Source organism: Lacerta agilis, chromosome 8, assembly GCF_009819535.1.
Source record: "Lacerta agilis isolate rLacAgi1 chromosome 8, rLacAgi1.pri, whole genome shotgun sequence".
Taxonomy (NCBI): domain Eukaryota; kingdom Metazoa; phylum Chordata; class Lepidosauria; order Squamata; family Lacertidae; genus Lacerta; species Lacerta agilis.
In genome coordinates, this window is record NC_046319.1 from 7,373,700 (window position 1) to 7,397,411 (window position 23,712).

General features: G+C 44.9%; 1 protein-coding gene across 6 annotated transcripts in view; it reads right to left on the reverse strand.

The window, feature by feature from the left end:
* Positions 1-241: 241 nt before the first annotated feature.
* The window catches only part of ATXN2 (ataxin 2), a 60,040-nt gene continuing 36,569 nt past the window's right edge, over positions 242-23,712 (reverse strand). For 3 of the 6 annotated variants that reach the window (XM_033159263.1, XM_033159258.1, XM_033159264.1), the window contains 13 exons: positions 22,787-22,897; positions 22,232-22,302; positions 17,758-18,062; positions 15,392-15,455; positions 15,009-15,161; positions 13,105-13,171; positions 11,203-11,387; positions 10,553-10,685; positions 7,137-7,190; positions 4,735-4,880; positions 3,116-3,343; positions 1,821-1,992; positions 242-991 (listed from right to left, as the gene is read on the reverse strand). In XM_033159263.1, the coding sequence (XP_033015154.1) occupies positions 963-991; positions 1,821-1,992; positions 3,116-3,343; positions 4,735-4,880; positions 7,137-7,190; positions 10,553-10,685; positions 11,203-11,387; positions 13,105-13,171; positions 15,009-15,161; positions 15,392-15,455; positions 17,758-18,062; positions 22,232-22,302; positions 22,787-22,897 (1,718 nt within the window). In that variant the 3' untranslated portion in view covers positions 242-962. The remainder of the gene's footprint in view (positions 992-1,820; positions 1,993-3,115; positions 3,344-4,734; positions 4,881-7,136; positions 7,191-10,552; positions 10,686-11,202; positions 11,388-13,104; positions 13,172-15,008; positions 15,162-15,391; positions 15,456-17,757; positions 18,063-22,231; positions 22,303-22,786; positions 22,898-23,712) is intronic. The other 3 variants (XM_033159259.1, XM_033159262.1, XM_033159261.1) reach the window with 3 other exon arrangements.

Sequence of the window (23,712 nt, forward strand, 5' to 3'; positions counted from 1 at the left end):
GAAGGCTTAATGCTTTAACGGCCTTAAGCACCACCATCCCTTCATCTGCCAGAACACATCTGTTGGCCCAACTCACACATTTTATACAGAGGCCACCTTTAGACAGATGTTTTTCATTTTTTTCCTCTTTTGCTCCCCTGTCCAAAGGCCCCTCTGCCAATCATACACACCAGTGAACTGCTAAACCGGAAAATAGGTAAAAGGAAACAAGGTGAAGCATACAGATTCCAGAAGGAAAAGGTCAGTTTTTAAAACTTTTTTATTTTTAATTTTTTTTAAAGTTTTTATTTTATATTATCTACAAAGTAAAAGTTTCCTCTTAACTTAAAAGTTACACCGCTGCCTTGTGGCAGTGGCTTTCCCCCGTCATCAAACATGATTTTATAAATAATAAATCCGTATCTGCTTGACGATTAGAACTTGCTTTTTTTTCAAACCTCTTTCAAGTTTAGTTAGAAGTAAAAGGTATTGATTTTTTATGTTCATTTAATTTCTTTTTTTTATAGTGAGAATAGCAGCAAGAATCACTCTCGTTACGTCTTTCTCTAGCTGATGAATTTGTGACTTTGAAGGGTTGCTTTAAAAAATAAATAGGTTTTTTTTCCAGTTTTATCTGCAAGCGGAAATGGGGCAGGGCTTTTTTTGTTTTGTTTTCCTTTTTTGACACAACACATGGAATTATGGAATCGTCCCACAAGGGCTCTACATGCCTTTTGTTTCAGTCCGAATTTCTCCCACTGCAAAGTGAACTGTTAGCATTCCTATTGGATGTTACAAGATTTCTTTTTCCTCTTAGAAACAAAAATAAAGTGGAATACTAGATTTTGTTTTGATTTCTGTTTTTGTTTCTGTGCTTCCAAGTTGGTAGAAGCAGGAGAAGGAAGGTATTTGGCCTAAAAAAAAAAAGAAAAGAAAGAAAGAGACAAAGAGGGATCCAGCCTCACAGTTACTCCAGGTCAGCTTTACAACTGCTGTTGATGGTGGGTTTGTACTGGAAGAAAAAGAGAAAGAGAGAGAAGAATGAGTTGAGATGAGACATGAGATAAAGACCCCAAATCCTACCAAGGGCATTTTAAAAAGCGGCACGGCTACTACAAGAGTTGTCTCTCTAAGATATACACTCCCTTTATCCACCTGCAACACATATTCTTGCTCACTGGGACAGGGTGGCAGGAGTGGGAAAAGGAACGGAAAACACGAAACGTGCAAAACCAGGTGGCGGCTGCTTTTTAAAAACAGGGCGTGAGCACAGCCAAGGCTTTCGTAATAAGCCAGAGCATAAGCATGAATCAGTTTTGGAGCACGGCGGCTGGTCAGCCAAAGGCCAAGTGTAGGCAGCAACACCAAGGCTGCCATTTAAGGCGCTGGGAGAGGAAAGGCCAGGAGGTGGGAGGAATCACAACACAGCTTGGTGTACCCATGAAGCAGGGGTAAGGAACCTGTGGTCCTCCAGAGGCCCCTTGAGCTACAAGTCCCCGGGCCCCTCATTCCTGGCTACCCTGGCTGGGGCTGATGGAGTCCAATGACATCTGGAGCTCACAGGTTCCTCACTCTGAAATGAAGACTGCTCCTGAAGGGAGTAAAGATTCAGTTTGGGGGGGGGCATTTTAAGAGCATTTGTTGTGCCTCAATGGCAGCCCTCCCCTAGACCGAGCTTGGCTAATCCTATGCGCACTGCAGTTCTGTGCAAGGGAACCCACCCAAGCTCCCCCTTTGCGCTCCCCAAAGCCCAGCCTCGGCATCACATGACCTTCATCTTCTCTCCCTTATCCCCCCCCTCCTGGGACCTGTGGCGGCTCCCAAGTACACACTCCGCTCACCTGAAGGGTGTGCCATGTAGGGGAAGTGTGTCGCTGTTGAAACTGGAATGTGCTGTAGTGCACTTTGCGCAATGGCGGCTTGGGCCCCACCTGGTGGTGGCTGGGTTGTCATGAGCATCATTGGAGCATGGGCAGTTGGGTGAGAAGGAGCCATTCCCGACTGCACATGGGCCTGAAATAAAGAGCTCTTTAGTAGCAAGGTCATGGGGGGGGGGGGGGAGAGAGACACACGACAGCCAGCACCACAGGAGTCCCAGAGATGGCACTAAAGCGGATTTGTTTCAGCAGGGGAGGGGGGAGGCCAGGACCCCACCGAACTCAGGCCATAGTTGCAAGGCTCCCCTCTCAGAGGAATAAAACACCTTACCACTAGAAACAGCACAAAATATGTTGTTAAGTAGCCAGTTGAGGGAGAGAGGCAGCACTTGGCTTGCCATTCACAGCTGGGGGGACACATTCGGGGGCAGAGCACAAAATTTAAGTGTACAGTGGTGCCCCGCTAGACGAATGCCTCGCTAGACGAACGGCATTCGTCTAGCGGAAGCTGCCCTGCAAGACGAAAAAGTCAATGGGGCTGCTTCGCAAGACGAAAAATTTTCGTCTTTTTTTCCGTTTAGCGGAGCGCGGCTGTCATTGCCGCTTCGCTAGACGAAAAAACCGCTAGACGAAAAAAAATCATAGAACGAATTATTTTCGTCTAGCGGGGCACCACTGTACAGTTGAGGGAGGCTTCAGACTTCTCTGCAAAGGACCTTTTTCAGTGTTCAGGCCTCAGACCCAAAAGCTCACCGACTTACCACCAGTTCCACAGGGAGGATCTCTCACACTCGTAACTTCCTCAGGAAGGACACCACCCGCTGTGGCACTCAGAGCCCGCTTCCATAACAGGGGGCCAAGGAGCCACACCACCCTTCAATCGCCATGCCCAACCTTTCAAGCTTTAGCCAAGCAGCAGCAGCGCCACTGTCTACCCGCTAGTACGAATGTCATGCCCTGTTCTGCCTGCCTTCCAGAGCGAAGTGCTCAGGTGACCATTTCTGCCACGGGCAACCCTGAGAAATCCACAGTCCAGGGATCCCGTAGCACCTCCTGCTGGACAGAGATTACTCCGTGTGCATAAATACTCATCAGGCATTCTGAACAGCTCTTTGGTGCACAAGGGGGTGACACACACCCATGGCCTTCCCCGGATCAAAGCAGCCCATGTTAATGAGAAATGCCCCCTCCCGTGTCTTCTCCTCCCTGGAACAGAGAGCACTCTTTGGACCTCAGACTACATCAAGTGTCTTTCTTACCTGGGGGACATGGGCCATGTGCGGTTGGTTGGTGTAGGCGGGCTGGACGTGGGAAGGATGGATGGCAAAGACCGTCTGTTGAGCTGCAGGGAAGCTGCTCTGAGGAGACTGTGTGCTTGAGCCTGGGGTCATGGAAGGAGGAGTTGGCGCAAGACCAGTGTGGTAGATGGCCGACTGCTGCTGGGCGTTTGTCAAGTGGAGGGCCTGGGCAGCCTGGTGCTGATGGTGCTGAAGAAATCATAAGCATAGCGATGGCTTGGCAATATTTACATTCAAACAGTGCTATTTTTCTAGAAAAAGAGGTGCCGGAACTCACCATGAACACCTCCCTTGTTCTCTTATAATGGCAATGGCGCCCACCTGAGAGGTGCCGGAACTGAGCTCTGGTGAGTTCCGGCTGAAAAAAAAGCAGTGCCCTCAAAAACGCTTGTTCTGCTCTCAGGCTATGCTGGGAATGCAAAATACAGTGCTTTGCCAGGGTTCCTTCCACCTCATGGCAAGCTGGCAACAGCAAGGAAACCTGGCTGGAAAGAGGCAAATTTCCCAGCAGCAAAAAAAGGTGCATAATAATCCAACATGCTTGACATCCATGTTCAGATTCAGCATTATGAGTTGAGGAACCTCAGGTGTATGCCTCACCCTTTACAATCCACCAGGGCAGCTCAGAGGTTCTGCTATGGATTCGAACCACACTCAGAAGCTGGGCTCTCTTTGGTGCTGCTAAAGTTATGGAAGAACATCCTGACTGAAGCCTGCTAAGCATTATCACTATTCTGTTCTCGGTGTTCCAAGCTGCTACTTCTTTTTGTGCTAAATAAACTAAAAGCAGATCATCATTTTTATGCTGCAATGGGTATTTTTCAGTGGCCAGAAGGCTCATGTACTTTATGAATTTATAAACAATGGTTTATTCTCTCAATCCCGCTGAAAGGCCAGCTCCGTCAGAGTTTGTCAACCTGATAGCAGCTATTCCAAGAGGCTGCCTCAGGGGGTGAGATGGGAGGCAGAGCTCATTTCAGTAGCTCTAGTGAAAGGCCAGCTCCATCTTGTGCTTCCTGCTCCTGAACAGTTTCCACTCCTGCAGATCACATTGGGGCCAGAGTGTGCTTTCGCCCTCTTCCCTCCCGGTCACTTTTTGCTTTTGTGTTGTGAGTTTTAGACTGCAAGCCTTGTGAGCAAGAACTTTTCCTTTAACGGATTGTATGTAAGCTGTGCCAGGGGCCTTTTTTTAATGAAGAGCAGGGTACAAATACTCTTGGATAAAGAAAGAACATTTGTATTTTACTCATAAGTACAAGTGCCATGGGACCATTTAAGAAATAGGTGTTTAAGAAGTGTAACTATCTGCCTAAACTTTCTGACTTGCATTAAGCTTGCATCCATCAGGATGGCTAATCCCAGTTGCTAGCTTTTCCCCCCAGTGGAAAATAGTAGCCTCCAGTGTGCAATGAACTAGTGATATGGTTCCTACCATGACGGCATGCTGGCCAGAGTAGTCAGCTCTGGTTGCACAGACTGCAGGCAATGAATGCAGGGTCTCAAAGGCAACTGGCCCAAACAACGGCAGAGCAGGAACCTGCTTCTCTGTTGCCACACAGATGGCCAGTCATAGCGCTTACCTGCACTGGGCTGGGAGCTGGGTGGTTTCCCCCATGTTGACTCTGCTGCTGCCCTGTGGGTGTGGCAGAAGGCTGTGGGTGCTGCGGGTGCGGATGCAGGGTGGCACTGGGATGGGCATACTGCTGAGCAAGGGAACCAGTGGAAACTAGGAAGAAAAGAGGGGAAAGGAAATTGAGAACGGATGCCAAGCTGAGTCAGCACACAGGACTCCCCCAACTCTGGGTGCTTCCCTTTTAAATAGCTGCTTTTCTTTCCTTCATTTAAAAAACAATATAAATGCCAGCCACCTGGGACTTGCCCTCGACTCAACATCACTTTTTTTTCTTGCTACTGCCGCAGCCTACAGAGCACATTCTTTAATACCTACATGGTTGCGGGGGGAAGTTTGAGGGTGTAGAAGTGAAGTGCCAGGCTCAGTGAGAGTTGAGAGGCCTTTCGATCCTCTCCTGCTGAAAATGGCCATTTCGCTCCAGGCTTCCTCTAACCTTAAGCTCTTGTCACAAAAGTCAAATTTATTTGGGTCGGGGTGGGAAAGCGCACACAAACACACACAAACACCTGGCTCCAGTCACAGAACTGCGTTTCATACTGAATGCAGCATTTGGGTTCCCTAGCATACAAGTCTGGCCCATGGACCAGGGAGGGGGATCCTGTGGGGCCCTCCAGATGTTGCAAGACTCAACTCCCATCAGGCCCAGCCAGCATGGCTACTAGCCAGCAACATCTGGACGGCCACAGGTTCCCCATCCTTGCCTTAAAACTCTTCATTTCCTCTTCAAACCCACAGAGAAGAAATGGGACTTGCTGGTGATCTCTTTTCAGTCCAAAATAGATTATCTTGCTGGCAGGAACTGGAGGAACTAGCTCAGGGCAGTCACATTCAGAGCTCAGAGAGGCATGTCCAAAGTTTACTGTAGACAAGATGGGGACCCAGAACCTGCACCCAAGTTTTAAAATTTGCATTTAAAGCTCCCATACCAGATGCAAAAGAAAGATACATCCAGTGTGAACACCACCTGCCTTTCACAGGATAGATAAGCTACATAATTAGTTCCCGTGGCCCCCTGCCATAAATGGGAACAGTGGGGCAAGATGGCACTTAGTTCTTTGCGAACTGCAACGTCAGCAAGAGGAAGGAGGAAACACAAACAGGAGCAAATGCTTTGGGATAAGGGAAGGATAATGTGTAGAAGTTGCAAGTTGCAACTGTAATCCTAAAAGGGAGAGAGGGGTGGTGGATAGTCAAGGCAGTAGGAAATGAAGAAAGGCAGGGAGGGGAGGGAAAGACCAACCAAATCAAACACCCACTTAGATGATATTGGGAAGAGTCAGTGCTTTAAGTGTGAAAAGTGCCTGAAGGTAAACATAACCACAATTAGACGGCAAAAGAGACCTTCATTTGAATTATAGGAAGCAAACGTAAACGGATGTTACAGACAGACAGCGGGCTCCATTTTGCAAAGGAAGATCTATTAAAGGAAATTGACTTGTTGAAAGAGTTTCAGTGCACCAAACCAATGTGGTTGCGTTACAGCCCTCCGACCAAATGGAACAGGTTAGCAGCAGATTCCTGGGACAACTCCATACCAAAAGACACAGAGCTCCGGGCTTTCTGCTGTGCAATAAAGAGGAGTGCCCTCCTCCTCCAGCTGACAGCTCTGGCTGTGTAGGTCATTCCATCACAATGGATCTTTGCGTTCACTCAAATACATAAAAGGGAATCAGCGCTTTTAATTAAAAGATCCAGGGGCCTTTGTGACCACAACTGTGCTGCAAAAACCAACACCAAATTTCATTCAGCTCAACCTCAGGCTTTTTCAAAGTTTTCTAGCTCTTGTGGTTAAAGCAAACTTTCAGCATTCTGCCTGCAAGGGTTCATAGATGGGTTAGGCCTTCCAGGGGTCACAATTTCAACTCTTTGGGGAATGTCTTGCCCTGTAGATTCCAATCTTGCCCTTTCAGATTTTTTCTCCCACCCCCTAAAAGTCTGAATCTTCCTTTCCCAAACCTCTGACCAACCAATTCTGTACCCTTTATCGTGAACCACTGCAAAGTAGACAACCCTTCCTTCACAGGGGAGTAGACCGTGTTGGTTCAAGGAAATGCAAGGAGGAAGTAAACATGTCAACCAAGTCTCTACACAACTGGACTTATTTTTACTCTTTTCACCTAGTGCTTGCTGTCATCTTACCTTCTCCATTATGATAATCTTCCTCAGACAGTTTCATCCTGCATCTTTATATGTCCCATGAGTCCACTGGTTTCTCAGTGACAGAAAAGCTTTTCCTAATTCTGAGTAGGTTTGGTGCAAAGACATCTGTTCAACAAGCCTATTCTCCAACAGATTCTTTCAAAGTTGTTTACTGTGCAAATCAAAGTTAGTACAAAAACCCCAACTCACTGGCAAAGTAGAAAGAAGGACCTGTCTCCTTGCTGTAGGGTATTTTGGGACATGCTGAATTTGGGAAATAGAAAGGGAAATTAGCCATGTGCCACAAGATGAGAGCACCACTTCCAGTCTTCTGGAAAGGTTAAGTCAATCATTGTTTTCATGCACAAACCAATTTGCAATTTAAAAAAAAAAAAAGTTAAAGAGATATTCAATCACACAATCTTCAGCTGGTGTTCATCAATTTTAAAATGTCCACTATTTTAAAGTATTTTACATTCCATTAACTAACCACAGCATGAAGAATAAGGATTAAAAGTGCTTTGACTGATTTTCAATGAAGAGAAAAACACCATTTACAATCCCAGAAAACTGGATTTCCCCAAGATGCAGAGCCCCCGTTTCCCCAATTATTACTTAGTTCAGCATACTAATTTGTTTATTTATTTTTTTAGCAGAGACAGGAAACTAGATAGCTTAGAGAGAGAATAAGACACAGAAAAATACTGGATCAAGCTGGTGAATAAACATTATCTTGGTTTACCGGACTTTTGAAATGAGCCTTTCCGTCTTAACAGAAGTTCGGCAATTAGCAATTGCTGACATATACACACATTTATACAAAGGTTAATAGAATGAATTCCTATGCAGGTATTAATTCTCTTTGCTAGATACATTTATTCAGTATTTCACACACATTCTCTCAGTAACCTCTACAACAAACCTGTGAGACAGGAGAGTATTGTCATACCTACGATTCAGACGGAGAAGGGCGCTGAGATTGAAAAGTAAACACCAATACATTTGTGCTAAGGTTTGAACCAATGACTTTTGATTTATTGAATATTTACACTGCCCTTCATCTGAGGATCACAGGGCGGTTTACAATATAACTTCCTTTCTTTGCTACACGTAGCTAAGTTGGTGCAAGCCAGACAAGAAAGCATTAAGATATACGCAGATGGACTATCATCTATTATATGGTGGCTGTACCAAACTCAACCAGACACTATCACCTCTGATGATTTAAGCTTCCAAGGACCACCACCTTACACTGAAAGAAAACTATCAGGAAATTTCTTAACAAAAACCGCTGAGCACTCTCTATGTCTTGGGATTCATCCTGGTAAAAAAAAAAAGTGGCAGGAAGGTGACAAACTGAAAACAGTGGTCGTGTTCAGACGATCGTATCTTGGTTTAATAAGCCAAGATGTGAATGAGCCTTTTGTCTCCAATCGCAATCATTTAAAGCTGGCATCATTCCAAAGCTAAGTACTGTATACTGTAAAGCACTGAGAGATCTTCTGTCAAGTAAGCAGTATAGAAAGGCTTGACAAATAAATAAATGAGTTTCCCAGTTTGGATGAAATAGGAAACTACATTTAGCAGAGGACTTCTTGGTACGTTTGCTCATGCAAAAAGGAGAAACCGAGTGGCTGTGTGCCTGGGCTCGTCCATCTCTTGGCCAATGGGGTCATGCGTCCATGAAGGAAAAAAGGGCCAAACTGGTCAGGTTGCTTCCAGGTCAGCTGCAGCAAACAGGTTAGAGGGCAAGGCCAGTCAGCTGGGCCTGGGAAAGCTCACTCACAGCATCCAGTGGTCAGCAGGGGCTTCTCTGTTAGAATTGATAACATAGCACTTCGAAGCAGCCAGCTGAAACCCCCGAGTTACTCTTGGGTGACAAATCTCAAGACCTGCCTAACACATGAAGGGGAAGAACGGGGGAACCCCTTCTGGAGATTTAATAGCTGCACAAGGGGGGTGCCTGGAGTGTTCTACAGAGGCCTTCCCACTTTTATCAACATTTAGGAAGATGCCTCATACAGAGTCTGTTTATTAATCAATTTATTTATTGCATTAGACCTATGGCCATAGCACATAGTAAAAGACCAGGCAGTAGCCTGACACGATTATGCAAAGAATACAACAGATACAGTTAAAACAATTGGAAGTAAAATCGTACAGGATAAAACAAATAAAATAAAAAGCACTAGCGGGCGTGACAACAGTGTCCATGTTGGGAATATACATAAGACTAAGTCTAAGGGAAGTTGGCCAAAAAGGTGGTCCTGAGTTTCAGGGCCTGTAATATGTAGATGGCCACTCCACGTGAAACCAAGGGGCTGGCATCCACCAGTAGATATTTCATGCAGTCATCGTCCCTGGCGATAGTCGGCGGGATTAGAGGGAGAAGCCTAGATCTTATTGAGGCATATAGTGGGCAGTAGAGGAAGAAGTGAATAAAGTCCTCTATCTTTCCATTGTTGCATGGGCAGAGTCAAAGATCCAGAGGGGTATTGGAAAATACACCCTGTAAGAATGCTGTGGGAATGTTTATCCAGTTTACTATTGTCTACAAAGACTGGTAGATCTTGATGGTCTTAGTGTTTCCCCCCCCCTAAGGCAGGTGTTTGGCCACCAACCACAGCCCTTTCCTCGAGGAGAAGCCGTAAATTCACTTTAAAGCAAGGACAACCATTGGTGTTCCTATGACTAGTTGAATGACCTGGCTGACTAGACGGAGCAGTGGAGGTTTCTCCTCAACTTTTCCCTTTCCCCCTCCAGAAATAAAAAGGGCATGAAGAAGAATTAAGCTTATTTTACCTATTTGGGTCCTCCCGTGTGGTCCAGCATAACAACACAGCCCTTTAGTGGCTGCCCCAAAGAATATTAGCATAATCTCTGAATCCCAAAATCACCTCAGCATCACTTAATGCTATGCCATCAGCCCACAAGGAAATCATCCTTGCGTTACAGGAAGCCATCAGTGTGCAAAACCCACACTTGGTGATACCCCCAAGCCAGAAAGGGGGGTGGGAAGCAAAAGACAGACACATCTCAATTCATGCAGAGAAATCAACTGAGCACTGCAGGCACATAACCCAAACACTGCCCCAGAGCAGGAAATTCGCGCCCAAAACAGTGCCTGTGTGAATGGAGGCCATGCCTCAAATCCTTGGCACAAATTCTGAGTGCCAACTGAGAGTAGAGTTAGGTGCTAAGAATCCCCTACCAATACAAAATGGTTCATGTATGCGGAATAGTAGTACATTTGAATGGACACAGCAGCACTACAAATATTCACTCTTTGGTGCTTAATGATGTGTACTAGCTCAGTCACACATGCAAATGGAGACATACATAAGTGAATCGGTCCCCAGTGATAAATAAGAGCCCTTTAAAAGGCTGCTGGCGGCAGCACATGGAGAAATTGTGATATGCTGTTTTATCAGAGGTATCTGGGACAGAAAAGTCAGCTGTTCATGCTTTACAATGGCATTTCATTCTCCCAATCTCTCTTTACTATACCGGTATCGAAACGGGTTTCAGTGAATTTCAAAACACAGAGCGTTCCAGTTCTCTCGGCAAGCCACTAAAAACGAGATCCTTCAAAGTTTCAAAAGAGAACTCATTAAACAGTGTCCTACCATACATCGTGTGGGTCTGCTCGTGCGCACCGTACTGCGTAGCGGTGGAAGAAACTAAGCCGGGCTGCGGGTGTGCCGGTGGTGCCATCATCCGGGCATTGCCCTGTATTACAGGGCTATAGACGTGGGGGTGCTGCATTGAGCGTGAGAAAGAGAACGAGGAAGGAGTAAGTCCCTACAGGTACTTTCACAGGTACAAAATGCCTTTCTTCAAGTTAGTCAGAGATGCTCAAGTTATACTAGCAGACTTGGCTGGATTTGAAGGAAGACTCAGGATCCACCATGGTTCTCCTCTGCAGCAGTTTTTCCAGCCCCTCCTATTATGGCACACAGGCCTCTTAACATTACAGCATTAAGGTGAAATTATGCCATTAGGTAACCTAAAGCTTTCACATGCCAATAGACCTAGGTAAGACTTCAGTAAACATCCAGGTCTCTTGAGTCTTTTCCATCGCTCAACTGTCTTGTCTGCATGCAAGGTGGCCTGCACACCTTCCCCCCCCCCCAAACATGCACACAGGGCATCATGCGACAATGGCCCTGGGTGTTATCACCATAGGCAGTACATAGCATCACCACTTAGGCAGTGTGGCAAAATACACATTCTAATTCCACCGTTCAAGCTGCAAAGAGCTCAGCTGAAGGCATACCTGAGACTGGTAATGCTGTACATGTTGAACGAGAGGTTGGTTGGAGAACTGCTGGGGGCTGTAGGTGACGTACTGCGTTGAATAAGCCGGTGGTGTAGCAACAATAGGAGCCCCGGCAGCAGAGGCAGGGTGCATCATGGTGTTTTGATGGTGCTGGTCTTGCCGCTGCTGGGGCATATTTGATACTGCAAAAGAAGGAGAAAGGGCACATTAAGAAAGCACCTCCCCCCCCCCAAAAAATATAAACCTATGCCAACATTTCTATGTACAGCTACGTACAATGGCAACCCACAAGGAAGCCAAACACAGATGAGGAGTCAGCTGCTGACAGGGTTCAATAATCTCACCCTTTAAGCAGGCTTTAAGGTGACAGGAGAGAGAGAGAGGTCAGCTCAGAGTAGGCTGGGCTATCATTTAGGCAGAAAGAAGGCACCACAGAAAGACTATCCAAGCATTAGCCGATATATACTGGAACACTGCTCTGGTGCAACAAAAATGTGTTACTTTTAAAAGATTTTACTTCCTGCCTGTGGAGAGATGGGCAGACACATCCCATACAAGGTTCACATTCCTCCCATACAGAAGAATGGCATAATTATTATTTTCGAGAAAGACGGGTTTTGTTTTTGTTGAACAATGTCACTGGTACCACAACTTTCTTGGTGGCCAAATTTCTTTTTTCGGCCCTTAAACGCCGTAAGGTTAAAATCGACAGCATTGACATGGGTCTAAATGTATAATCTACTTCTCATTGTATGTTTTAGTGTTAAGCTCCTTGAGATGTGGTGGGTAGAGTGTGATGAAGATAAGGAAAGTATGATGGAGTGTTTGGTTTTTAAGATGTTGAAAAATGTCTGTAGGTTGTGTATGTTTTGTCGGAAATATGTGTATGTATTATAATTTGAAACATTAAAATAAAGCATTTTTAAAGAGATGTTTAGACGTTTTAATTTTTGTATTGATAATGATTGTGTACTGACTGACAGTCGAATAAATTTTATTGATTGATTATTATTATTTTTCTACGATTACATTTTTTCTCCCTAAGACCAACAGAGCCCATAACAACAGTAAAATCCTGTTAAAACACAGCACTCTGGTGTCAGGGAGGAGCTTTCAGAATCAGTAGCTTTGTGCTCAACTGTATGCATAAAAGCTTCCTTCAGCTAAAAGCCGTACAGAAGAAACAAGCAAATCAATATGTTGCTTCTGCTCATCATTAGGTACCTAGAACAGGAGCTAATCAAACACCCTTTCAGTACCTTCGTATGCATGTTACTGAGGGGCAAGTCATGCACTGTGTTCAGCAGGGTGTACTTCTAGGAAAGTGTGCATAGGATCTTTCAGCTTTAAGTATGCATAAAAGCATCCATTCAAATATTTAGAACTGGGGCGAAGACACTAGGCCAGGGGTCAGCACACTTTTTCAGCAGGGAGCCGGTCCACTGTCCCTCAGACCTTGTGGGGGGCCAGACTATATTTTTTGGGGGGAATGAACGAATTCCTATGCCCACAAATAACCCAGAGATATGTTTCAAATAAAAGCACACATTCTACTCATGTGAAAACACGCTGATTCCCGGACTGTCTGCGGACCGGATTTAGAAGGCGATTGGGCCAGATCCGGCCCCTGGGCCTTAGTTTGCCTACCCATGCACTCGGCCTTATGCTGCTATAAACTTTGCCTGCTCAGTGCTGCAAAATCCAAGAAACAAGAGGACACATGAGCAGGAGGCGGAGGAAGAAGAAGAGGAGGAGGAGGCGGCTTGGTAAGGGAGTTGCACAGAAAGGCGGGTTGCTAATTCACGAGCAAAGTAAGTGTAACAGAACAATGAGCAAGGCATGTTAGTTATTCTACATGCAAGCTACGTACAAGAGCATGCAATACTGTATTATTCTCACCTTTACCTGCTCTATAGGTCTTGGCCTGGTTGACTGGCATAGGCGTCATGGGAATGGGGTACAAAGGCTGAAAAATAACATGGTCGACAATTAGAGGAAGACACTTGCACACACCCCACATCATATGTATTATTTCTCCTCTCTGGATGCAAGTCATGCGTGGCGGCCTGCTCCCCACTGGGTTCCCAGCAGATATGCACCTCACACTTCTACCAACAAACATTTGATTATGGGTGCTACTGTCTGTTTATTGTCTTGTGCTGAACCTCACCACCCAACCCAAGAGGTGCCCACAAAGGATTCCTTGCAACGCTCAGAGGATCCTGGGGCAGAACTCTCCAAAGGTTAGTTTTAGGAACCAACCATGGCTATCTGCAGCAGCAGCACCAACACCACTTGATTGTCACCATTCCTTATAAAGCCCAAACAGCACCACCGGCAGACAAGAGGGAGGTATTGGGGGAACCCAAAGGTTAGCACACACGGAAAAGCTAAGTGGAGGTGCTAACTGTTGGGGGCGGGGAAGAGGGGGAACCACCTGAGTGGGAGGACTGAACTTATCTTGAACAGGAGCACATCACATTTGCCTTGAATGCTAACATAGCTTCCCTCAGGCTTGATTTAGACGGTTTGTAGCCAAGAGTTTAAGCTACAATTTCCATGCTCCAGTGTTAACCGGAAACTATGGCGTAACAAAACCTTGAATTGTTCCGTTACAGTGTGAGAGAGACAGGAGGAGGGAAAAGCACCAGCACCATATTCATTCTCTTTAGGCAGCTGCTTTTATATCTGAACCAGGCCTTTGCTTGAAAGAATGTTAACAGTGCCACGATGTGCAAGCAGGTGAAAATAGCTTGAGTGGGAGGGAACGGGATAAAAATACTTGTTAGAAATGTGACTAAAAATAAATGCCTTACTTTAAAGTGATCCCCATATACCAACCACCGAAGACAAATTGGCAACACTCAGAGATAATTTTGGAATGCTGTGGCAGCCAGAAAGAGCACAATGCATTCTACTGAGATGAACTAAAAATTCTTTGAACTCGGGTCTCTTATTAGTAAAATCAATAACACACTGTTTAATCAATTAGGCTATTAGAAGTTTTCATCACCATTGCAGGTCATGGACAAAATCAAGTATCAAATAAAACTGGACCCAAAGTAAAAATAAGTAAACAAACCAAGGTGTGTACAGGGAACCGATATGCTTAAAATGCACATCTTATCATATACACTCATCGTTTCTGACATCTGTTGTAATAATTTTCTTGTGGCCACAGCAAATACTCTTCTCACAGTTGTACAGAAGGGTAAGAACAGTTGGCTAACTAAATAGTTGGCCAGTTCCTCCAACAAGGATCTCCTCTTGGGAGAGTATACATTTCACAAATAGAGTACACAAGGACAAATGCTCTCAGTCACATGAGCTCTGCAAATACAAAGTTACTGATCTGATGGGATCTTCTTTCAAGACATTGAGTAGGCCTCTGCATATATTTCAAGGTAGCCTTCAAGCTAGTAGCGGTATTCAATATTTTTAAGTGCCAAGAAAGGGTACTATGCGGTGCTGAAAACCAAGTGGCCCAGCCTCTTTTCAGAAGGCGGAAATGCACATCACTTTGGCAAACAAAGGTGTCCAAGTCCAAATCTGAGCAGTTAACATTAATGGGGGGCGCGCGTTTGTATGGGAGAGGGGCTTCTTAATCTTTTCCTTACTCACCAATACACACACACACACACACACACACACACACACACACCATCTCCCATATGTAAACACTAAGGACTCTCACATGCGTCATGCCCTGTTCTGCCTTTCACACTCCAAAGCAGTGACAAGTTGATATCCACACTCAATGCAGCAAGTATAAGCTTGTCACATTAAAGCCTTTGCCGCTTTACCTGAACACCTGGACTCACGGGAACAGGGTACATCATATTTGGTGCGAAACAAACCGACTGGGTGTACACCGGAGTGGGCTGCTGATGGCCCACCATGGAAGGGCTGGGCTGGGCCTGAGGACGGGGTGACGTTGGTGTGGTGGAAGGCTTGGGCTGCCAAAAACATGAAGGAAAAACGGAATAGCTGAGCTGTAAGTATGCTCTGAACAGTTTGATCAAGCGTGCATCAACATGCCCCATGGACTTTTCCCAGTGAGCTCTCGTTACGGCTGGATAAAGCAGGAAAACAAACTATGCAGTGACTCCTTCTAGTGGGTGGCACATAAAGAAATGCAGCTTCGGAGAAGCAGAGAATGAGGACAGCAATGCCTCTTAAGACTCACCTGAGCAAATGATCGAGGGTTGAACTCCTTTGCGTTAGGGTTCAGTGTTGATTTTCTAACTTGCCTATGGAAGGGTGGGGGGAAACACAAGAAAGATGCGTGTCAGATTGGGCTTCCCACCATGATAGTTCATTTCTCTCAGATAAGAGCTAAATATCCAGGGATGGTTGACTCCTCACATCTACTAGTGGAGGAAGACTTGTAGAGGCTTCAAACCTGTGCCATGTGCATTGGGTGTGAGTGGCAGTGAGTTGTCCTCTGTGTGTGGGAATTTCTATTGCTGAGGATGCACAACACAACTAAAAAATCTATCAAAATGTAACATGTTCTAGTGAAGGAGGAGCTGCCACCAAAGAGGAAAGTAAGGACAGGGAAAAGATGTTCATTGCAAGGTTTTAACTAGAAAACACTCCAACACCGCTATTTCCTTGACCTTAGGCTGTTCCTTTTTTCTGAGACTGAAGGGCTGCAGCAGGGGAGGCTAACCTTTGGCCTTCTAGATGTCGCTGGACTATTAACCCCCACCATCTCTAACTATCATCCATGCTAGCTGGGGATGATGGGAGGTGGAGTCAACAACATCTGGAAGGCCATGTGTCAGCCATCCCTGCACTAGACTATTGGGGGAGGGGCGGCTGCAGATCAACAGCGCAGTAAGGACTCTTAGCATGATGCCTTGACTTCCCCCACACATAATTGGGGGCCTGCAACCACAGCTTATCAGCAGTCAGCGTTATAGATGGGCTGCTTGCAGCTCCCCTTGCAGGCTCAAGGTCTTCTGCTAGCTACTAGAACGGACAGATTGCAGCCAGAACAGAACCACTGAGAAGGCACAAGGTCCCTTTGCAGCAATCAAAACTAGAAGGTCTGCTTGTGGCAACGGAGGCCACAGATAAGCAGCTGCGAAGACATCCTCCTGCCAGCAGCAGCTTTAGGAGCAGCTGTTGCTAGTTTAAAAATGCACCTACCCTCATTGAGAAGGCCCAGAAGCCTGTTGTAGAGCATGAGAAGGCCCAGCTGCCACCCAGAGAGCTCTGCTGACAAGTCCTGGATCCTGAGCTGCAGCTCTTGCTGCACGAAGATATTAGAGGCTCCGGGTCAAAAATAATATATGGGGGGGGGGCACCAAAATCCCTAACCTCCTTTGGCTCAGATGGGGCCAAATACTATTTGGCTCCTCCCATCCCAGAAAACAGTCTCTCCCTCTCTCTCTTTCACACAAACACACCTCTTGCAGGACCTGAATTTGCTAATATTCCTCTTCTCTCCATGTTCCCTTTTGGATTATGTCTATTAAAATTTGAGGTTTTTCTTTACAAACAAGTGGTATATGACTCTTATGAAATAAAATTATTAAATAGCCTGCAAACCAAAGGTTGCTATCCTGTGGTCATCCAGGTATTGTTACTACAATTCCCATCACCCCTGACCATTAGCTATGCTGGCTGGGAGCCCAGCAAAATCTGCACAGTCCCAAGGTAGCTGCTGTCTTAAACTGTGAGAAACCTTGAACGTATCAGCAGAAAGGCAATACTGTATACAAATTTAGTAAATACATTAAGAAGCAACAACTAGCAACAACAACTAAGGAAAAAGAGGGGAAAGTATATTTTACAAAATAATAATTCACAGCTTATAAGCTCCATAAGAGATTCCGTCAGCCATGCTCCCTCTGCGGAGGTAGGCTGAAAACTGAGAGGGCAACTGCCCTGCCCAGTAGAAGTGTGAAGCCTCCACAGATTCTGCCTCTGTTGGTGGAGTGAAGGAAAACTGCCCATCACTTGATGCCTCCTTTCTATTTAAAAATGCAACACAAGCCTTCCAAGAAAAACATGAAATTCTGGATCAATTTCACAGAGTAGCAGGAGAAAGACTGGCAAGCGAACAGAGACAGAAAATAGTATTCTCTTCCTAATCACTGACCAAACACCCATTTTTCACCAGGTGCATAATACAACCCCTGAAAGTCCTGTGCATATTTTCCAATTTGACACCGGAAGCTGACCAGAAGAGCACAAGAACATTCAGAAGAGCCCTGTAGCAGGATCAGGCCAAAAGCCCATCTAGTCCAGTATCCTGTTTGCACAGTGGTGAACCAGATGCCTGTTGTGGGAAACTCACAAGCAAGACCGGGGAGCGACAGCACTCCGGACAACTGTGATTCCCTGAAATTGGCATTCTAAGCACTCAGCATTCTAAGCACTGCCTCCAGCAGTGGAGGTAGAAAACTTTATACAAATATGTTAAATGCAAATAAGGAGCAGAGAAGAAAAATCTGTGCATGGTTTGAGTCATCTCAAGAACTGGGCCCTCCACAAAAGCAGTGCCAAATCTGTGCAGGAGCTGTTGCAGCCAGAATTACTCACTCGGTGGTGTCCCTTTTCTCTTCTTTCTCCTCTTTCTCCTGCTTCGCTCCGGGGCCAGAGGTCTGCACTCCTTGCGAGGTCACCTCAGGCCCTCGCTTTGGCTCCAGGCTGCCACCAGGTGGTGAAATACTGGGGCTGTTTGATTTGCTGCTGCCACTGGTTGAGGTGGCATTGCCGCCAGTTTCAGTTACAGAGTCCTTACAGCTGGCGTCACCCTTCTCCTTAGGAACCTCTCTGGATTTTTCACCATCTCTGTTTTTGGTTAGCAGCTGTTCCACTGTTTCTGGGGCGGAACTGGGTTGTAACTGGAGGGTGCAGGGGGATGGGGTGGGAGGAAACAGGAAAATTATACTTTTAGCAGGTACTTCCTTTTTTCCCCCCACATAATTTTTATTAAGTTTTCTCATAATTATACTTTAAACAAAAAATATACAACATTTATGAATTATGTATGTATACAAAGATTTGTATCACAGGAAAAAAATACTCTTATGCTTATATCATATAGATAGCTTATGCAGTTTGGAAAAAAAAAGAACCAACTTCTCCCCTTGTTTCCCCCCGTTCTTCTTCTGTTTTCTTTTGTCACCTATTTCCACGGATATATGCTTCTTTATTACAATTATCATCTGTCACATGTTTTCAACTTAGTCCCATATTGTAAAGCCACTCCTTCGAATTTATCTTATATTATTGATAAAACCGAGGGTATTTGGAGAGAAGGCACAGTCTACGTTGATTTTAGTTTTGCACATTATTTCTTACAGCTTGAAATAAAATTTGCTTCATTTCCCACAGACTGATGTACAAAAAACCCAGGAATATACAGGGTGCTACTATCAGTTGCCCCTTCATGGATCACTGCCTTGTCGTGGCGAAGGGGCTTGAATTACTCAGGAAGCTATGGACAGGTCAAGATGGACAGGTCATAGTGGAGAGTTTGGACCAAACGTGATCCACCTGGAGTAGGAACTGGCAAGCCACTCCAGTATCCCTGCCAAGAAAACTCCATGGACAAAGACAACAGGCATATAAAAGATATGACGCTGGAAGATGAGCCCCTCAGGTCGGAAGGCGTCCAACATGCTACTGGGGAAGAGCGGAGGACAAGTACAAGTAGATCCAGAGCTGATGAAGCGGCTGGGCCAAAGCCGAAAGGACGCACAGTTGCTGATATGTCTGGAAGCGAAAGGAAAGTCCAATGCTGTAAAGAAAAGTATTGCATAGGAACCTGGAATGTAAGAACCATGAACCTTGGAAAGCTGGATGTGGTAAAAAATGAGATGGCAAGAATAAACATTGACATCCTAGGCATCAGTGAACTAAAATGGACAGGAATGGGCGAATTCAGTTCGGATGACTATCATATCTACTACTGTGGGCAGGAATCCCGTAAAAGAAATGGAGTGGCCCTCATAGTCAACAAAAGAGTGGCGAAAGCTGTACTGGGATGCAATTTCAAAAATGATAGAATGATCTCGATACGAATCCAAGGCAGACCTTTTAACATCACAGTAATCCAAGTTTATGCACCAACTACCAGTGCTGAAGAAACTGAAATTGATCAATTCTTTGAAGACTTACAACACCTTATAGAAATGACACCAAAGAAGGATGTTCTTCTCATTATAGGGGATTGGAATGCTAAAGTAGGGAGTCAAGAGATAAAAGGAACAACTGGCAAGTTTGGCCTTGGAGTTCAAAATGAAGCAGGGCAAAGGCTAATAGAGTTCTGTCAAGAGAACAAGCTGGTCATCACAAACACTCTTTTCCAACAACACAAGAGACGACTCTACACATGGACATCACCAGATGGGCAACATCGAAATCAGATTGATTATATTCTCTGCAGCCAAAGATGGAGAAGCTCTATACACTCAGCAAAAACAAGACCTGGAGCTGACTGTGGCTCAGATCATCAGCTTCTTATAGCAAAATTCCAGCTTAAACTGAAGAAAGTAGGAAAAACCACTGGGCCAGTAAGATACAATCTAAATCAAATTCCTTATGAATACACAGTTGAAGTGAAGAACAGGTTTAAGGATTTAGATTTGGTGGATAGAGTGCCTGAAGAACTGTGGATGGAGGCTCGTAACATTATACAGGAGACAGCAACGAAAACCATCCCAATGAAAAAGAAATGCAAGAAAGCAAAGTGGCTGTCCAATGAGGCCTTACAAATAGCGGGGGAGAGAAGGCAAGCAAAATGCGAGGGAGATCGTGAAAGATACAGGAAATTGAATGCAGATTTCCAAAGAATAGCAAGGAGAGACAAGAGGGCCTTTCTAAACGAGCAATGCAAAGAAATAGAGGAAAATAACAGAATGGGAAAAACCAGAGATTTGTTCAAGAAAATTGGAGATATGAAAGGAAGATTTCGTACAAAGATTACCACAATTAAGGACAAAAGTGGAAAGGTCCTAACAGAAGCAGAAGACATCAAGAAGAGGTGGCAAGAATTCACAGAAGAATTATACCAGAAAGATATGGAGGTCTCATACACCCCAGGTAATGTGGTTGCTGACCTTGAGCCAGACATCCTGGAGAGTGAAGTCAAATGGGCCTTAGAAAGCCTCGCTAACAACAAGGCCAGTGGAAGTGATGATATTCCAGCTGAACTATTTAAAATTTTAAAAGATGATGCTGTTAAGGTGCTACACTCAATATGCCAGCAAATTTGGAAAACTCAGCAGTGGCCAGAGGATTGGAGAAGATCAGTCTACATCCCAATCCCAAAGAAGGGCAGTGCCAAAGAATGCTCCAACCACCGCACAATTGCACTCATTTCACACGCTAGCAAGGTTATGCTTAAAATTCTACAAGGCAGGCTTAAGCAGTACGTGGACCGAGAACTCCCAGAAGTGCAAGCTGGATTTCGAAGGGGCAGAGGAACCAGAGACCAAATTGCAAACATGCGCTGGATTATGGAGAAAGCTAGAGAGTTCCAGAAAAACATCTACTTCTGCTTCATTGACTACGCAAAAGCATTTGACTGTGTCGACCACAGCAAACTATGGCAGGTTCTTAAAGAAATGGGAGTGCCGGATCACCTCATTTGTCTCCTGAGAAATCTCTATGTGGGACAAGAAGCTACAGTTAGAACTGGATATGGAACAACTGATTGGTTCAAAATTGGGAAAGGAGTACGACAAGGCTGTATATTGTCTCCCTGCTTATTTAACTTATATGCAGAATTCATCATGCGAAAGGCTGGACTGGATGAATCCCAAACCGGAATTAAGATTGCCGGAAAAAATATCAACAACCTCAGATATGCTGATGATACTACCCTGATGGCAGAAAGTGAGGAGGAATTAAAGAACCTTTTAATGAGGGTGAAAGAGGAGAGCGCTAAATATGGTCTGAAGCTCAACATCAAAAAAACTAAGATCATGGCCACTGGTCCCATCACCTCCTGGCAAATAGAAGGGGAAGAAATGGAGGCAGTGAGAGATTTCACTTTCTTGGGTTCCATGATCACTGCAGATGGTGACAGCAGTCACGAAATTAGAAGATGCCTGCTTCTTGGGAGAAAAGCAATGACAAACCTAGACAACATCTTAAAAAGCAAAGACATCACCTTGCCGACAAAGGTCCGTATAGTTAAAGCTATGGTTTTCCCAGTAGTAATGTACGGAAGTGAGAGCTGGACCATAAAGAAGGCTGATCGCCGAAGAATTGATGCTTTTGAATTATGGTGCTGGAGGAGACTCTTGAGAGTCCCATGGACTGCAAGAAGATCAAACCTATCCATTCTCAAAGAAATCAGCCCTGAGTGCTCACTAGAAGGACAGATCCTGAAGTTGAGGCTCCAGTACTTTGGCCACCTCATGAGAAGAGAAGACTCCCTAGAAAAGACCCTGATGTTGGGAAAGATGGAGGGCACAAGGAGAAGGGGACGACAGAGGATGAGATGGTTGGACAGTGTTCTCGAAGCTACTAACATGAGTTTGGCCAAACTGCGGGAGGCAGTGAAGGATAGGCGTGCCTGGCGTGCTCTGGTCCATGGGGTCACGAAGAGTCGGACACGACTGAACGACTGAACAACAACAACAACTATCAGTTGAGGGAGTCCTCTTGCTTCTTCTTACATACTCAAAAGCTCAGGGGGCGGCAGCCCAGGAGAAGTAAGCCCTTAAATTGTGGAACTCCCTCCCCACAGAGGGTGCCTGTAAAACATTTCAAGAAGTGTATGTATATGGATGAGAGGGTGGCAAGGCAGGGGGCATACTTGTACTGGTTGCTCTAGGGAGTGTCTTATTTGCAGCTGTTTAAATGTCCTGTTGTGACCTTCATTGCCCTAGGTAATGTACTTTTAGTCGAGGGAGAGAATAGACAAGGATTTATGTGTTATATGTTTTAATCTGCTTTAAAATGCTTATTCCTGAAGCCACCGTTCCTACCTGTGTATAGTTTGATCTGGTACTGCCTTGTCTATTCAGTGACAGCTGTCATTAATAGCAAAAGCACTTACCCTAAAATCATTCTTGAACTTCTTTAAATCATCAATCTGTTTTCTATGTTCTAGAACAGCTGGAGACACGCCTGTTAAGAGAATATACATATATACTGGGTTGTAAATAACAGGTGACATGGATCAGGCATATATTTGGGCCAAACTGAAACTATCTAAAGGAAGTCCCAATACAGTGACCCAAATCTGAAATGCTGTCTCAGCTCGGGGGGGGGGGGAGAAAGAAACCCGCCCCCCCCCCAAAGAGTTCAGTGGAAATTGCAATCCAGTTACAACCCAGGAGGTTGTGGGGTGGGAATCAAGTAGCTGGAGCAGCAGAGAAACTGGAGTGATCTGTAAACCATGAACTCCTTTTTCATTGTGCACAGAAATATATTTTAGGGCTGCATGCCATGTTGTCTTTCCCAAATCTCTACAACAATCCAAACAGCAATGTAACCAAGCCTGCAGTAAGGGAGTAACCAACAAGGCGCTTCCAACTCCCATTATTCCCCGGCCACTGTCTTTATTGGCTGCAACTGATGAGAGTTGAACACAGCTTCAGAAAGCTCCTACCTTTGTTTTCAGGTTTGCTAAAGCTGGGAGACATTTCACTTGGCTTCAGGGGTTCCTTGGTGCTAGCAGGAGAAGAACTCTGCCTCTGGTCCTGAAGTCTTGAATCTTTAGCTAGGAAGGAAAATCAGTCCCTGTTTGAGATTTCATATACACAGAACTCTTAATAATTCTAGATAGCAATAGGTGGGGAAGGAAAAGAAAGAGGGACAAGTTGTTGAAGATTTCTATGCAACCAGGAAGCTCACAAAGCTCAGCACCAAAACAATTTGTTCCATACAATTTGTTCCTGATCGTCTCCATTTATTTGGGGGAACCAACATAATCTTGGCCGTGAGTCGTGGAAGACCTACTTATTCCCTTGCTGGCCTCTCTCTAGCCAGCCTGGGAGAACAGGGCCCTGACTGACAACAGCTACAAAAGCTGAGGTTGCTGGAAAAACTCTTGTATTGTGTATTGTTGCTGTTATTAAGATTATTTTTTGTTTCTGTATTTTTAAATATTATGATTTATGTGGAAATTATTCAATTTGGTTGTGTACTTTCTGCTGTTTTTCATTTATTGTTTATGACTACTTTTGCTATGTTTGCAATTATGTAAATCTTTTCATGCTGTAAGCCATCTCGATTTTGGAAAGGAGGCGTACAAATAAAATGATGATGATGATGAAGATGACTAAAGAGAGACTTTCAAAGAGCCACTTTTCATTCTAGATTTTTTGTTAATGAGTATTTTTTATATTTTAATTCTATTAGTGCTTAATTACATTTTAATGTTTGTCTTTCTATGGTTTTTACTTTTTTCTAGTTTGTAGGCAGTCTTGAATCCTGGACTGGGGGAAAGGTGGGCTAGAAACAACAATAAGAACAACAACAGCTCTGCAAATCAAATTAAATGTATTTCTTCCAAAATAATAATACATGGGAGGG